General features: G+C 40.3%; 3 protein-coding genes across 3 annotated transcripts in view; 1 reads left to right on the top strand and 2 right to left on the bottom strand.

Annotated features, from left to right (window-relative positions):
• LOC129775873 (uncharacterized) overlaps positions 1–17,110 on the bottom strand; it is a 132,169-nt gene that overhangs the window by 103,003 nt on the left and 12,056 nt on the right. The window lies entirely within an intron of this gene.
• Positions 10,299–11,314, top strand: LOC129772897 (uncharacterized). The gene is made up of 3 exons (XM_055776426.1): positions 10,299–10,453; positions 10,507–10,690; positions 10,757–11,314. Coding segments are annotated over exons 1-3 (744 nt in total). The 5' UTR covers positions 10,299–10,451.
• Positions 11,838–13,563, bottom strand: LOC129772896 (putative nuclease HARBI1). Its single transcript, XM_055776425.1, has 5 exons — positions 13,204–13,563; positions 12,707–13,139; positions 12,499–12,643; positions 12,229–12,437; positions 11,838–11,882 (listed from the first exon to the last, which is right to left on the bottom strand). The coding sequence occupies exons 1-5, from the start codon at positions 13,314–13,316 to the stop codon at positions 11,838–11,840; spliced, it is 945 nt and encodes a 314-aa protein (XP_055632400.1). The 5' UTR covers positions 13,317–13,563.

Genomic DNA, 17,110 nt, shown 5'->3' with positions numbered 1-17,110 from the left:
ATTATAACATAGCGTTTATTCAGGTTTTTTTTGTAGGTATGTATGGTTTATTCAGGTTCCAATATGATTTTAAATACTTTTTCTGCTGCCTTGGTTGTTATTTGTTATTTGATTATAATTTTATTGCTAACTGCTTTACGGAAAATAATTGAATGCTCTTCTCTTCTAGGTCGCTACTATTATGCTATGCTAGATGGTAAAAGAATCCCGAAAAGATGTAGGGTGGAAATTCCGATGAACCGATTCCTTCTCTTCGGGAACTGCACACCGGACGTAATAGAAACGAAAATATACAAAAAATCCATTAAAGAAATTATCGCTAAATTGAAATGTGAATGCAACTATTATTCAATTTTGAATATACAGGGTTTTCCAACTTTAAAACCCGAAAGTAAATTGAAATAAAACACACTTAGAATTCGAATTTCGATGAAACTTTTATTTCAAATTAAAGTTTGGTTTATGCCATTATGTGTGAAATACAACATCATTCAAATGTTCACCTAGGGTTTCCTCGCACTCCTTGATCCGGAACAGGTAATTTTCGATGACTTTTCGGCACATATGGGGCGGTATCTCGCTCATAACTTCACGAATGTTGTCTTTCAAATGTTCAAGAGTTTGCGGAGAGTTGACATAGACACGGTATTTCGCATAACCCCACAAAAAAAAGTCTAGCGGGTTCAAATCGCATGATCTGGACGGCCAATTGGCATCACCAAAACGCGAAATTATGCGTCCCTCAAATTTCGTTCGCAATATGGCCATGTTCGGTCGTGTTGTGTGGCACGTGGCGCCGTCCTGCTGAAAACACATGTCATCCGTATCCATATCTTCAATTTGTGGCAAAAAAAAATCGGTTAACATGCAGCCATAGCGCTCACCATTCACAGTTACCGTCTCGCCGTCCTCATTTTCAAAGAAATACGGCCCGATGACTCCACCAGACCATAATGCGCACCAAACAGTGACTTTTGGCGGATGCAATGGCCTCTCAACAATCACGTATGGATTATCTGAGCCCCATATACGGAAATTTTGGGTGATCACATAGCCACCGAGCTCGAAATGTCCCTCATCGCTGAAGAAAATTTGATGCGAAAATTCAGCATTTTGCTGCTGTTGTTCGTGCACCCAATCGATGTATGCCCGACGCATTCCATGGTCACCACGCTCTAATTTGTACCAGTTGGACTTTATATGGATGTAGATGCAAGTCCAAATGCAAAATTCGCCACAATGATGTGTTTGACAAGCCCAATTGCTGAGCACGCCGTGGAATCGAAACATTCGGGTCATCCTCCACACTGGGCAGCAACAGCAGCAATATTTTCGACCGAACGTACATTACGATGATGCACAGGTTCCGCTATCCGCTACGGATCCAGTTTGTTCGAATTTACGCACTACATTAGCGAGTGTGTGCTCTGTAGGCCGTCCATGACGACCAAAATCCGTCCGTAATGCTCGAAAAACATTTGCCGGTTTTTCATCATTTTTATAGTATAATGTAGCAATATTAACACGTTGTGCGATGCTAAAACGATCCACATTGTAAAATGGCAGACATTCAACTAACGATATGACGCTTTGGTTGACAGCTATGTCAAACGGTTTTCAGCGCAGGGCTGTATACTTTCGGAAGCCCGAAATGGAAAACCCTGTATTTGGCAACACTGTGAACTGTGTTTGTATATTTATCTTTGTCAATTATTTTCCTCATCAGCCAATCAGAAGGCGAGTTGCAAGTGGTCCGAGTTTGACAGAAAAAGTGGTCCGGAATCGGCCCCCTATTGTCATGTCTCGTCTCAGGTGCGGCACAGTCGGTTTATTACTTGCATTTGTTTTGATGACATTTGTACCGTTCGTCACAAAGCAAATTGAAATAACCTCCAGGTATACTACATTATTGTTGATATTCAATGTTAGCGATTATTATATTTAATGAAAAATTTGCAACAAAAAATGTATATATACCAATTATATTGCGAGTGGTTGGTGCGGTGGTAGGCATCAGGTTTTCTCGTTTCAAATACACAGGGTTTAGCAGTAAAATACTTACTTTCTATATTTGTTTATAGCTTGCGTTATGAAACGCGGTATATCAGAAAATTGTATATGTCTTGCTCTCAAACGAGGTCGACGTCCAAAATCAGTTTTCGTTCGTAACGAGCCCTGGGAAGACGACATCGACCCCGATATCAACCACCTCTGGTTTAGAGCATAACACCGTTTTGTATCAAATTCCGAACATATATGCTTTGTTGGCCATGAAACAGTGTCTCATTACTCAAAACTGTACTGTTTCACGAAATTTATTTGAATGTTGGATACAATAGATTTCACTACAATACAATAAAATTGATTTACAAATAAATATACACGATAAAAAAAACTAAAAATATGTTTAATTACATTTGGAAGAAATTCTGAACACCATTTTTGTCACTGACTCAAATTCCGCACACTATTTTAGTATGGGAAAGGTGAAAAAGATGGACAACCTAGGTTAAAGTTGATTTTTTCGTGAATTTCACAAATATATATATAGCTATCTCACCACGAATCGATAATCCAAAAATCTTTTCATAATAAAAAATGTTTTTGAGGTAGAAATTTTGCTAAATTATGTGTCCAGAATCTTCGGAAAAATAAGAAAGAGTCGGGAAAGATGAACCATAACTGAAAAGTTATATTTTGAAATTCAAATTGCTTGCAAATTGAATGCTTGACTAAAATCACCTAGATGGGCCTTGCAATTTTGCTCATTTGTTCATGTCTGAAACAGCTTCCGGCATTCGGAATGACAGATTCGGATAACGTTTTAAAATCCGCTAAGCCAAGATTATCCAGCCATCTGAGTTGGTTTATTGAACGAATGCTTCATTCCGTTTTTTTTTTCTATCTAGTTCAAGGAGATGTCGCACTAGCTCTTGTTCCTACTGCTGAAAACTTTTCAAAGTGGATCTAGTTGTGACGAAAAATTGGAATTTTTAGGTGCCATATAAGTGTAGATCTTGGGATGCTTTAATTCAGCGCAGAACTGTTCACGGGGGATGAACCTTTAACAGCTTTTACAGCCTCTTATATCCGCTAGTACGCTAGTTCGATTGCTCTCGCAAACGAAGGTAGTAAGCATTTGTTAATAGGAAAAAGGGGGGAGATAACCAATTTGTTTTCAATACAAAATGATCGTTTTTTGCTTGGGTGGAGTGTCCGTCTTACCCGACTTGATAAGTTTTTTTTAACATCAATATTTCTGGAATAATAGCATCGTTGATTCGGAACAAGTTACGTGTTAACAGTAAGAACCATATTTTCTGCGGACGAGAATTTACATCCAACTGTTCTTAGTAGATCTTTGTTCTGTTTTTGTTTACAATTTTGACAGAAGACCAGCTAGGTGTACACAGTAAATGTCAAAAGTATTGATATAATGTATTGTAAGTTTGTACATCATTCAAATACAAATATTATTCATCAATTATACATAAGTGTCCATCTTACCCGTCTTTCCCCTACTAATTTTAATTAAGATCATTTGTTCATCATTTACAGTAGATTTTTACCTTTTCTAGCGCTTAACATGAAAAAAGCAAAAGCAAATAACTACAAAAGTGAAAAATTGGCGATGCTTGATTTTTACGGAATTTGCTAACACAAACATTTTATCACTGGTTTTGACAGTCTCTTTTTTACAAATGCTTAGTATTACAAATTATAAGCTGTATCGATAGCTGATAATGATGTTAAAATGATGTTCTAACACAAATCTCATCGATTCTGTTTTTTTTTCCATGAACTATTATCGCATTTAAATTACATACGATAACAATTGATAGATAAAAAAACCTTCTACTCTACTACACCGACAATCTTGTTTGTCCAAGTATTCAGTGAGCAACACCTTCATAACAGCAAAAGGTGAAAAGCAGGGAATTTGGACCACCTAAGCAAATCGCCTATTTTCAAACCAATACGGTCTGAATCAAAAATTTCACATTGTATACTGAGCTACACTTGTTTTCTCTCAATCTATAATGTTTAATCATTATATCAAGCTTCAAACTACCAAATATATCATAAAATAAAAGAGATGATTTTTGGACATTAAAATTTGCTGCGGGGTGGTTTGGTCCAGTGTGTGTTTCATCGAAAACGGTAACGGTATTGAATTAAAGAGACTTCAAACTCTGAGAGTTCATTCGTCTCTATCGAAAAAAAAACATACTGATGTTTATGTGAAGTATTTTGGGATAATGTTACAATCAGTAACAGTGTTTTGGGATCGATACCAGTTGTCTTGGCCAGATTCCAGACCAGGAAAATTGGATTAACACCATCTCGAATTCTGCATGAATCTTTTCACTGTTGTTCGAGCATTTGTAAACACTTTCGTTGTTAGTCAAAGAAAATCCGTTCTTGATGGCATGAGTTGCTCTTTCAAGCTCCTCCTTCTTCAAACGTTGTCTGCTCATCCTCTTTTTGTAATTCCGTGACATCTGGAATCGATTAGATCAAAGAAAAGCCTCAAACCTGTAGGACCAATTCACCCCACAGAAACGTGTCCATGTCACCCCACACAGCATGCAAAAATTAAAATGCAACTAATTTCGTTTATTGTTATCAAACTTACAGTTTCGCTGCATCAAATTGTTCCGCTTCTGTAGGCGAATAGAACTTTACTGCACAATACACGAAAAGTTTGTTTAATCAGCGGGAAAAACCTTAAAACCACGATCGGAAAACTCACATTTTTTGACAATCAAAGTGTTTGTTGTGTTCATGCTACCGTTTCCTTCCACCTGTCGAATTTTACCAAAGTTTTTTACGTTAGTTACATACGGTTAAATAATAAAAGAAAATGACATAATAGAAAATCCAAGTTGAGCCGTACTTTTAGAGATAAAGGCGTGGTCCAAAATATAAATAAATTAACTAGAAAGTAAATGTATATACAATATTGAAAATAATTACATAACACTTAACGGAATATTTACAAGAAATGTTAAACACTACAATACACAAATGTACACCTGTTACAATGTCCAACTCACCCCGTGTTACCCTAATTGAGGCTACACAGCAAGGTAGAAAGCGCTATTCAATCCTTCGAACCGTTCTATGAAGTGGCTTTGTTTTTTGTTCACTGTTCACTGCAAGATATTTTGAAATTTAACTTTAAAAAAACCTCGAAGATGATCCAAGTCTTTTTTTATATTTTTGTAATGCTATAGTCAATGCTAATTTTGATTTTTTACAGTTTGAGTGGACCAGTGGACCAAATCGTACTCTGTATTGTACTCTTCGGTATAACCTCAATCAGAAAGAGTAACATCTGAAGAATTCGAAAAAAAAACATTTGAGCCATCCCAAATTTTCTGGAGCCTGACTTTGTCGTCAAGAGGATAGCTCGTGATTGGATCGCCATGTTCCAACGGCTCAAAATAAGTAAACTCATTTCTGTGCTATGATTCGGCAACGATTGACCCGGCTTTGCATTGTTGGGTTGTCTGAAGATATTTTCTTCTAAGTCCATTTATTCATCCGATGCAAAAAATAGTCTTCATTCGATGCGGCTGCAGTTTTCAACGTCTCTCGGTTGATTCCTATCACTCTAAATGGTCTAAGTCTCCTCTTGCGTTTGATTCTTTTTCGGCTTATCTTCAACGCTGTATTCTCAATTCTTGAAGCGTAGGCAGTACAATCTAGATGATTTATCAGATGGAACAGTGTAACCATAAACTTCGACAAACATTCTGTGGACTTCAAATGGACCAAACTAATCGTGGTCGTTCCATATTGGAGTCGCTCTTGGGTTCAACAAAACTTAATTTTTGAACTCTCTGCTGTTGAGGAGCAATATCTGCATTTAGCCCACTGTGCGAGTCGAGTGAGCGTTCTTTAGTTAACCGATTTTCCATTGCCTAACATCTTCCACATTTCCAGATCTATTTTAGTCACCAGAGATGCGGTACCAAATGTCAGTAGATGCCACATCGGAGGCCCAAAGATACTTATACAAAACATTTCAGTCGAGTCGAATAAAAGACTCTGTGGCCTATTCATGGCAGGGCTGGCATTCATCAGAATTGGTGAAAAATAACAAAATAGTTTTGTCACTATTTGTAACTCAAAGATCTCATATAACTGGAGGTTAAAACATAAACAATTATTCGAGCCTACTGAACTATTCGGACGCAATACCCTCTGTTTACAAACTAATCAAATTTCATGCGCGCTGGTTTGGAAATACTCAATTCATTTCGCCCACCCAAAACAGTGCAAACAATTCACATACAGTTCCTGATGGAATCCCATCAATTCACGCGGTCCCGCTATTCCGTTTCCGATAAGCATCACGCTTGCGTCTACTTAACATGCATTCCACACCTTGATTCATCACTTTAAAATTCGAAATTATCATAATTAGGAAATTCATATTAATCATCAGCATAAGCTGTGAACACTCCTGCGCCATTATCATCAGTGGCGGCGTCGTCGTTGTCCAAATTGTAGACAAAACGTTGCCCCATGAAAGCGCCAGCAAACAGCATGGGGGCACGAGGTGCCAGGGGAACAACCCAAATGACTATATACGGCATTGCATGGCTCGAGGCACCAAAACCAAACGGTGCTTTACGCTGCCGCTGCATAGGTTACCTCTCGTGTCTGCTCTAAGTGTCTAATTATAACACTTTATGCTCCGCCGAAGTGTAATCTACTTTGATTAACACGCCTCTTCCCGTTCTCTCAACGATATTACAAACGCTTAGTGCTCCGTACAAACCCACGCAAAGTGCCGCTAGACGCGGCCGATGTTCCGATGTTCCGATAGCCAAAGAGGAAGAATCTTCCTCTTTCGGATCGCCCATTGTTTCGCTCCCTTTGGGAGTGTGATAAGTAAGGCTTTTCGGCATTAATATAATCATCCTCATCCGCGGAATGGCGGGTCGGTCCAATAAACGGAAAAAAGCGAGGGATGCTGCGTATGGAGCTCAGCTTCCTAGACGAGGATTAACTTCTGTCGCTCTCTGAGTAAGACGATTAACGGGACCCGAGCGGTAGGTCAAACCGATGCACCATAATGGAAGTGATCAGGGCTTTCGAGTCGTTTTATGTGGTATTATTATAAAACTGTTTTCCCCCTGACTTCGCCTCCGGGTTGTGTCCCTGATTCGTCCCTTACAAGAATCGAGAAGCGATTATTTGCCTTTTCCGCATTTTCTGCATCGAGCTCAGAGGTTCACGATCAACACTGAGGATCATTATCTTCATCATTAATTTTCGTTTTTTTTTTTCATGTTTCATTTTCGTTCGGTTGCACGCTCGGTTGAACCACTAGAAAAACTTGCATCGGGTATGCTTTTGCACTTCGAACGAACGAGCTGACGATGATGATGCTCTGTACCCAATTTTCCAGCGAGAGCGTGCACTTCCACTTCCAGCAGCCACCGATGGATTCGATAGAGAGTTGGATTTTCCTCCCGATGAATGCTAATCTAAAAACACATCCCGGAATGGTGGCCTTCTACAATAACTCGGTTAATGACCCATCAACAGGGTGTGTTTCCGAGCGGCATAGTTCCTGCCCATAAGTAAGTCAATTTCACTTACACTATTTAAATACCGCCAAAGGCCTTTCGATTGGTACTAATCCACTTGAGATATGCAAATCTCATTTCATCCCATTGCCCGGAACTGGTTGAGTAAACTGGAGCAAGCACCAAACAGGTCCCACACATGATCTCGCTGATCTCCCGCGCTCGGCGGGCCGCAGCAGTAAACAGGTTTCCAATTATACAGTATCATAATCGATTGATTACGGGCGCTGAGACAACAGACCCATTTCCATCGCGATGCAAAGCGCGCAGCGAAATTTGTACCAGAACCAATCGCGCTGGTTGAGGATCACACGATCCGTTGGGCGGATTTTGGGGGGGAGGTTGGGGGGATTGAATTTAGCCCCGAGCTTCCTGTGTTCAACCCAGTTTCCCAACCTGCAAATCACCTGGCTGCCGGTTGTCATCGCCACGGTGTCTATGTTGGCACCCACACTCACGCGGACAGAACTTTTTTCGCATTTGGCTGTTGCGTTTCGCGTTTCGTACGCCCAATTCCCACCGCGCAGTGGTAATGTTGGCAAATTATACGTTGAACCGATGGACATGACTTGCATGAGAAGCAACATACCATGTTAAGTCGACTGACACACTGTCCGGCTGACTTTGAGGTTGAAAAATTTATGCAAAAAAAAAAATTCGCGTATGCAGGGAAGCGATTCCCGGTTACGGCGGTTGTACACATTTACGAGTTTCTGTCGTCGGGTTTAACAGGAGCGAATGTGTTATGATTAATGGCCAGAAATGTGAGTTAAGTCATAGCAAGATGCGCATCGCGCTTGATATGCAGCGGTGTTTCGAAGAGTGCCCTACATACGGACAAATGTTACTTAAATCGGTCAAAGCGTTTGCTCATATCTAATCATAAACGCATTATCGTTTGCTCCAGACGCGTGCAGTCTTCTTAGCAGCTTGTGTAATAAACAATTTTATCACAACGGAATTGCAATACGTAAACGTATTAAACAGTTCCTTTAGAAACTTAATGTGATGCTTTCTGGTACACCGAGAAGGATCAGTAAAATTTATCATTTTAAGCGAACCTAGATTTTTAAAAGCATTTTTTTGAATAGTACTGAGCCAAACCATTTCAATTATAAAGTTTTCGTAAGTATATTTGTGTAGTAAATACATTGTTTTCTCTACCATTAGTGCTTCTACACTTTTTGGAATAAGATTCTATAAATTTTGGAGCGTAATTTCTATACGTGCAGTTGATATGATAGTAACACCCAACCTTAATGAAAATATCTTGACCACCCGTCAAATAATCAAGATGAGGTTGTATGTGTGTACACTTAGGGTGCCAATGAAAATGGTCATCTCGTATTTCAAAAAGTTACCTCATAAAAAAAGTTCACCATCTCGAATAAACACTCTATGCAAAATATAAGCTCAATCGGACTTACGGAAGAGTGGCGCAAAGCGGTCAAAGTTTGAGTTTTTTGAAAAAAAAATCACCCAAATGGGGAGTAAAGGAAATCTGGGTTTTCGACAAAAAAAGTATGATGTCAAAAGTCATCTCGAAAAAAAAAATCATCAAAAGATGATTTTAGTTTTTTTTTTAAACGAAAGACCACTGAAAATCGAGGTTAAAACCACTGAACTGAATCACTGGTTTTTAAAAACAAAAATTTGATGCCAAATGTATTAAAATTGCATTACTTGTCAAAATTTACAGCTATCTTGAAAAAAAATAATTTTTGTCTGAAAAGTCAATTTTTTTTTTAGATAACTGAATATTGACGTGTCATGCAATTTTAATACATTTGGCATCAAAAAAAATTGAAAAACCCGATTTCCGGTGATTTTTTGGTTTTCAAAAATCTCAAATTTTAGCGTCTTGGACACTAGTAAATGAAGTCTGAATGAGCTACTATTTTCCATAGGGTATATTATAGTGCAAATCAACATTTCGCAGCAAGTTACGAATGAAAAATCGAGATAACTATTTTTATTAGCACCCAAAACTGGTGACCGGAATAAATCGCCACAGTAAACAACTGCAACAGAAACAACCGCTTAGAAAAAGTGTAGTAGGCTAGAAATATTTGGCGCGGGAAAAACATCATGTGCCTCACATTTCTATTATAAATTTATTCTCTTGTTCTCGTTTTTCGAAATTTATTCTGAGGACAATGTAATGGGGACGAAGTCCCCATTTGGCGAGGATAAGGAATCGAGGCGGCCCATGCCGCCAAGATGACGCAATCCGAGTCCACCGCCGACCCGCCGTCGGAAGCGGCGGTGTCTCGCACGCAAACCTGGGATCCACTGATTGCCCGGTTAGTTTGAAACATAGGATACGATCCTTTAGCAATGTCCGACCGAGCTCTAGCGAGCGTCGGACGGTATACGTCTGCCCGGGGCGTTACGTTTGCCTGGGGCGATACGTTTGCCCGGTTAATTCTTGTTTTGAAATACAATACCGCGCCACAATATTTATAGCCTACTACACATTTTATAAGCGGTGGTTTCTGTTGCAGTCGTTTTCTGTGGCGATTTATTCCGGGAACCCCCAAAACTATACGTATCGTCTCATATTCCAAAAAAAAAACTAAGTTCCAGAGTGTCGATTTTTGACAACAAATAAAATTTTCGAGATGACACTAGGGTGTCTATTCTGTATTTCAATCGATTCGAAATATTTCGAACGACTTGGTAAATTCCATTCCCTGTTTCGTTCGAGGTGTTTTCAAATTCGAATACCTTTCGTTCGGACTGTTTTGTTTTCGAACATCTTTCATTCGAATCAAACCAAACGTCAAACCCACTTTGTTTATGAAGGAGTGAATAATTTCCGCAGCGGATGAGCGGTGAACTGCAAAAATGTAAGCTAATTTTTAATCATTTTTTTCTTTAAATTAATTTTAACGTTCAACAGGGAAAAAAACAAAAACAAAACAACCACTAAAAATCAGTTCGAGCGGATTGTGCTGCTTCTGGAGCAAGAGCCGGACATAGCAAAGGGTTTCTCCCGAGGAAATTCCGGACCCTTCTGGGATGATCTGGCGGCAGAAGTCAATAGTTTGGGACCGCCTATTCGCGATGGAAGTGGATGGAAAAAGGTATATACTAAAACGAATCCGAAACATATGTTTATAGTCTTATTTTTGCCCTGGTTTTCTGTGTAGGTTTGGGCGGACTATAAGTCCGGATTAAAGCGAAAACTCGCTCACAACAAACGGGAGCAGAGGGCGACAGGTGGAGGACCCAATAAAATTATCAATTTGTCCGAGCTGGAGGAGCAGGCAGTTCTACTAACTGGGTTACTTGCGACCGTGGAAGGAATCCCGGGTACCTCATCTCATGGAACACAGTTGGGTTCGCCTTCGGGTGAACCTCAAGCTGCAGACCAGGAAAATTTTATATATTATGGTACTTCCGACGAGTGTGACGGTATCAATAATACCATTCACTTCCAGCCCTCTCAGCCGAAAAAATCCAGACCTTCTACCACGAGGCTATTAGAGCTGCAAGTCGAGCAACAAAACAAATTTCACACCAATGTGAAATCCCTGTTAAAAAACACAAACAAGAATTTGAGTGATCTGGTTCATTATCAGCGCCAATCAGCTCGAGCGATTCTTTCCGTGGATGCCACACTCAAAGAACATCTGAGTGAACAAAAACGACATAACCACGAGATGGAGAAGATCGCGCTGGAGGAATCAATAGCGACAAATCCTTGAAACGCAGATTGCGTATATTTCAGAACATTAGAATAATGTTTCAAAATATCAGTGATCTGATTTTTTATCTTTATATTGTAACTCAAGTATAAAAAAATGAAAAAAGTTCTAATCGTATTTTTATATCTTTCCATGGAAGAAAAATCTTACTTAATTTTTTCTTTGAAGTTTGTTTGGAATAGCATCAAAATTATATAAACTTTTTTAAAATTCACGAATTTCGCCTATAGTTTATGGAACTTCCTTAACCCCTTCACGTACAACATTGAACTTCACTCGTTGTTTCTCGATGTGAAATAATTACATAGCTTCAGGCATATGATGAGGATACCGACAACTGAAGATTATCAAATTTCCGTTATTTAAAAAAAAAATTGAATGAGCTAAAAATATAAAATATAATTTGAATATTATAATTAAAATAAAAACGAACGAGTTAGTACGTAGTAATAACTCCTTCGTTTTTATTTTAAACACAACATGTATTTGCTCATCATAGGGCACCCATGTTAGATACCCACACTCAGCAGAGTAGCGGAACGACTCGAAGTGCTCGTTTTGGGCCGTGCTGTTGGAAATTAAATCGTACAGCAAGGGGTTAAAACAACGCAAAAAGTATTAACAATGGTTATTTGAATACTTGGCCTGCTTACGAGAAATCGATAATGACATGTTCTCAAAGTGTTGGCAGGAATAAGAGTAAATAATTCTGCCGAAACCATAGTTAAGTAAGGAAGACACTTCCTTTTCCGGTGGTTGTTATTTATTTGAGCATTTGCAAACAAGTTAGATGAAATTTAACAGTCATAAATATTAATTTAAACAAAAGTTTATTATGTAAACAGCTGCATAACATATTATAACTACTGAGAACGACCAAATTCTAAGCATATATTGTGAAGTGCACAGCATACATTTATAATTTGAGCGCATTTAGTAGGATTGTAGTGAAGTTGTCTCGCGCCAAGGATGCATCTAAACCGATTTTTTAGTAAACCGATTGTCCGCTCGACGATAGCACGACCCAAGGCATGCCTGCGATTAAAATCGCTCTCCAAACTCCCTTCCTCCGCTGCTCTGAATGGCGTTACTAACCAAGGTTCCGATGGATAACCAGCATCACCTGAAAATATTTTATCACACAGTACATACAAGTATACTAAAATATTGTAGTTGAACATTACCTAGAATCTTAGTATTAACTTCACCATTTTGGTGAAGCTGCTCAAAGTGAGTTCTTGCAGGGCTTACACGCCATATATGAGAGTCATGATTAGATCCCTGGAAGGTAGGATCAACGAAACGAATCCTTTGCTGATCGTCACAAACCTATGTTGATAAAAAAGAGTATTTGTTCATTGATTTGTTAATTCAAATACTAATAATACTTACAATCAGAACGTTGAGACTATAAAATCCCTTCCGATTAAAAAACAAATTTCGATTCAGCTTAGGTGGAATAATTTTTACGTGGGTTCCATCCAAACACATAATAACACCCGGAATTGATGTTTTCTGATAGAAGTGTAGTTTAGCACGCCGCTGTTCGTCTTCCGTCATATTTAGGGAAATCCATTTCTTACACAGTGTCCGCTCCAGAATGTTAAGCATTTCAGTCAGCACCTTGGAAAATGTGGGCTGTGCTATGGCAATGTGATAATCTTGCCCTGCTCCATGTTGATAATTTCCTTCAGCAAAGAATCGCAAACATGCTGCGAGTTTCACCTCCGTGGATAGACCACCTTTCCTTGTGGTAAGGCAGTTCTCAATTTCCTCTAAAACGTACCGAAAAGCTTCCTTACTTAGACGAAAACTTTTGATGAATCTGAATAAGGGCAAAATTAATCAATAAGAGAAACAAACATGGGATTTTTGAGACGGATACTTACGCTTCATCAGAAAGTTTTATGAAGTCGGTTGATTTTCGGTGGTTTCGCCGATGGTAGCAAGGCATTCCAATTTCTTCTTGCTCCGCCAAAATCGGTAACAAAACGGAATCCATTGAACGAGAAAATTTTCTCACAAATTTCTCTTAGGATCAAAAATTAACTGAAATTCAACTCGCACTCGCCGCTATTTAATACGGTGTTTCTTTTTGTTTATCGGTTTTTGACAGATCGATGCATATTCGAAATTTTCTAACACTTTCGTTCGAAACGAGCAAAACGATTGGAATAGGGAATGGTAAATTCGAAAACGATCGAAATATCACTTTCGAACGAAATAGAAATCCGTCGGAATACAGAATAGGCACCTAGATCTTTAATGCAATTTTAAGACGTTTGGGATCAAAATTTTTTTTCGAATCCCCCGACTTCCTTTACTTCCCCCTTAGATGATTTTTCGATTTTCAAAAAACTCAAATTTTGACCGCTTTGCGCCACTCTCCCTTAAGTCCGATTGAGCTGATGGGCCTGATTCACGAATACACTTTACGGTGGAAACGGAATGAAACGTATCCGCGATGACAACGGTACGGTGTCGACATCTGGATACGAAAATAGTTTCCCACTAAAACTGTTTTATCAGGGAGTCGAATCACGAGCTTAAACTTTCGGGGTTAAATATTCACCAAACAACGACGCGAAAACTTTTAGTAAGCTACTATTTCTCGTAGTCCAAAATGTAGAATCCAATCCAATCCAAAATCCAATCTTTATTGCGATCTAAACACATGTACTTTCCAACTATGGCTAATGGTGACCGGCTAATAATGACTCTAACGATTAAAGTAAAATTAAAGATCGAGGAAAAGGAACTGTCTAGAAACTGACCAATTGTGCAACACTAGTGGTGCGTTTTCAAGATACGCTGCGTTCAGCAGTCGGTTTAAGAGCTGGATTCTACACAGATTAAATTATTTAAAAATGCGAATCAAATCTAATCTTAAACTTATCCTAGCCGGCCACCTGAAATGAAACATTTCACTGATATTCGAAATATATTCAATTCAACTAGTTCTTCTTCTTCGGGTTTGAAATTCACAATAGCTTCTGTTTGTTATTTCCGATGCTATCCGGGTTGGGTGTTGCATTAATCTGCATGCTCGTCTCTTCTTCGTTCATCATAGGCAATGGACAAAGTTTCGTCACAGCTCGCTTGAATGTCGAACCAGTTGAGGTACGCACGGTAACCACACGAGTCACTCCGTCCTGCCCAGGATGCAGCTCCAAGATGCGAACTAGTGGCCAGCGCACTGGTGGTAAAAGGTTGTCTTGCAGTATCATCACTTGGCCGACTTTGAGATCAACGGGACGCTGATGAATGGCGGCCTGTCGTTGGAGCTCCTCAAGGTACTCAGTCTTCCAGTGGTGCCAAAACTGCTGTTGTTTCTGCTGGATAATCTGGTATCTGTTCCTCAACCGGTTCACTGGAACGTCCATCATGTCTGGGTAAGGTAGAGCTTGGAGTTGTGAACCGACCAAAAAATGGCCTGGCGTGATGGCTTCGAAGTCGTTAGGATCCTCCGATAATGGTGCTAATGGTCTAGAGTTCATCGCACTTTCTACTTGCGACAGTATCGTGACCAAGTCCTCGTACAGTAGAGGGGTGCTGCCTAACTGACGAAGCAAATGTTTTTTTGCCACCTTCACAGCGGCCTCCCATAAGCCGCCGAAGTTGGGGGCGCGCGGGGGAATCATATTCCATCGTATTCCTTCATTTGCGAGAGCGTTAACGATACGATCGGTTTCTTTAGGATTTGAGAACATTTGATAAAGATCGTGCAGTTCATTTCGAGCACCGACAAAGTTTGTGGCGTTGTCCGAAAAAATATTATCGGGCTTGTCTCGTCTAGCTACGAACCGTTGGAGAGCGGATAGAAAGGAAGCTGTGGATGAGTCCCCCACCAGCTCAATGTGTACAGCTTTTGTACTGAAGCAGACGAACAGAGCAATATAGGCTTTGGTAGGAACAATCCTACGGTTTGCGAACTTTACAAACACAGGTCCATAGTAATCGATTCCTGTGGATGCGAAGGGGCGACTGGGTTTAATTCTGACGATGGGTAATTGTCCGATTGGTTGCTGTAATGGACGAGGGTTAACACGAGTACAACGATAGCAACTGCGTATCACGCTACGTACAGCCCTTCTTCCATTTGTAGGCCAATAATCGTTGCGAACTACTCCCAATGTGAGCGATATCCCACCATGAACCAATTTGCAGTGTTATGATAACAAAAACATTCGAGTAAATCGGTGGAAACCAGGGAGTAGGATTTGATGTTTGGTATTGTAAGCCTCTTCCGACAATCTGAGCCGGCCACCGACTCGGATTATACCCGACGAATCCACGAAAGGGTTCAGAAGCTTGAGTGTGGAATTCTTCGGTACCAGTTTTCCTCTTTTGAGCAGATGAAGCTCCGTTTTGAAGCATTCTTTTTGGACGATCTTCACAAGACAATCCCTTGCATTTTCGAGTTCACTAGGTTGGAGAGTGATGGTAGATTGCTTCGGTCCCTTTTGTATATGACGAATGAACCTCAAGCAGTAAGCAGTCGTACGCAGTAGACGATTATACGAAAATGATCGGGTAAATAAAGGGTTGAGTGGTGGTGGATTTTGCAGTAGTAATGTGGTTGTTTTACGTTCCGTGTCTCCATCTGCATGTGTTACTCTCGGGATTTCCAGCTTCGGCCAATTTTCCTCTCCCCTTCCCAACCAACTGGGTCCATTAATCCATATTTTGCAAGTTAGCAATTGTTGTACGATCAAACCTCTGGATACAATATCGGCGGGGTTATCCATTCCAGGTACATGCATCCATGAAGCACCGTTTGTTCGGGTTTGAATGTCTGCTACCCGGTTTGCCACAAAGGGTTTCCAGGTTTGTGGTGGTGCCCGAAGCCAATATACTACTACCATCGAGTCGGTCCAATAGAAAATAGGTACGGCTTCCAGATTCAGTGCAGTGATAACTCTCGACGACAAGCGAGCGCCGAGTTGAGCTGCGCATAATTCCAGTCTCGGGATGGTACGTTTTTGTAAGGGTGCCACTCTAGATTTCGCTGCCAATAATATCACCTTAACTTGACCGTTGGCCTGAGCCGTCCGTGCGTAGATGCAGGCTCCAAAAGCTGATTCCGATGCGTCCGAGAAGCAATGCAGCCGCACCTCCCCCACGTCAAAGGCAAACCGCGGAACCCGAAAATTGACTAGCGATGGCAGGTCCTCCACGAAACGTTTCCATGTAGTACGCACCTCTCCAGGCACTTCTTCGTTCCAATCGATAGACATCAACCAAAGTTGTTGGATGAAAATCTTCGCGCGTACAACGATAGGAGCGATTAATCCCAATGGGTCATATAATTGAGCAATGACAGACAAGATTCGGTTTTTCGTAATCTTTCCGTCCGTAGAAAATGGCCCGAAATTAAAACAGAACTGATCAGTCGTAGGCTTCCAAGAAATCCCCAAGGTTTTCACAATTTCTCCATGTTCACGGTCTTCATTTGGGGGGTGGGCTAAGTTTTCTGGTGCTACTCCTTCCAATACATGGGGGAAATTCGAACACCATTTCCTCAGGGAAAAGCCTCCACGGTTCATTAATTCGTCCATTTCTTTGCGCAATCGTACTGCTGTCGTGATATCTACTTCGCTTCGAACAAAGTTATCCATATAAAAATCTCGCTTTAATGCGGCTGCGGCGAGAGGAAACAAATCACCTTCATCTTCGGCGAGTTGATGAAGTGTGCGTGTCGCCAGGAACGACGATGGCCCCAATCCGTATGTCACTGTGGTCATCTCGTATACAGTTATCGGGTCGGTCTTATTGAATCTCCACAACACACGTAGG

This window comes from Toxorhynchites rutilus, chromosome 3, assembly GCF_029784135.1.
Source record: "Toxorhynchites rutilus septentrionalis strain SRP chromosome 3, ASM2978413v1, whole genome shotgun sequence".
NCBI lineage: Eukaryota > Metazoa > Arthropoda > Insecta > Diptera > Culicidae > Toxorhynchites > Toxorhynchites rutilus.
The sequence above is the reverse complement of the archived record's forward strand: the minus strand, read 5'-3'. Positions and strand labels throughout refer to the sequence as shown.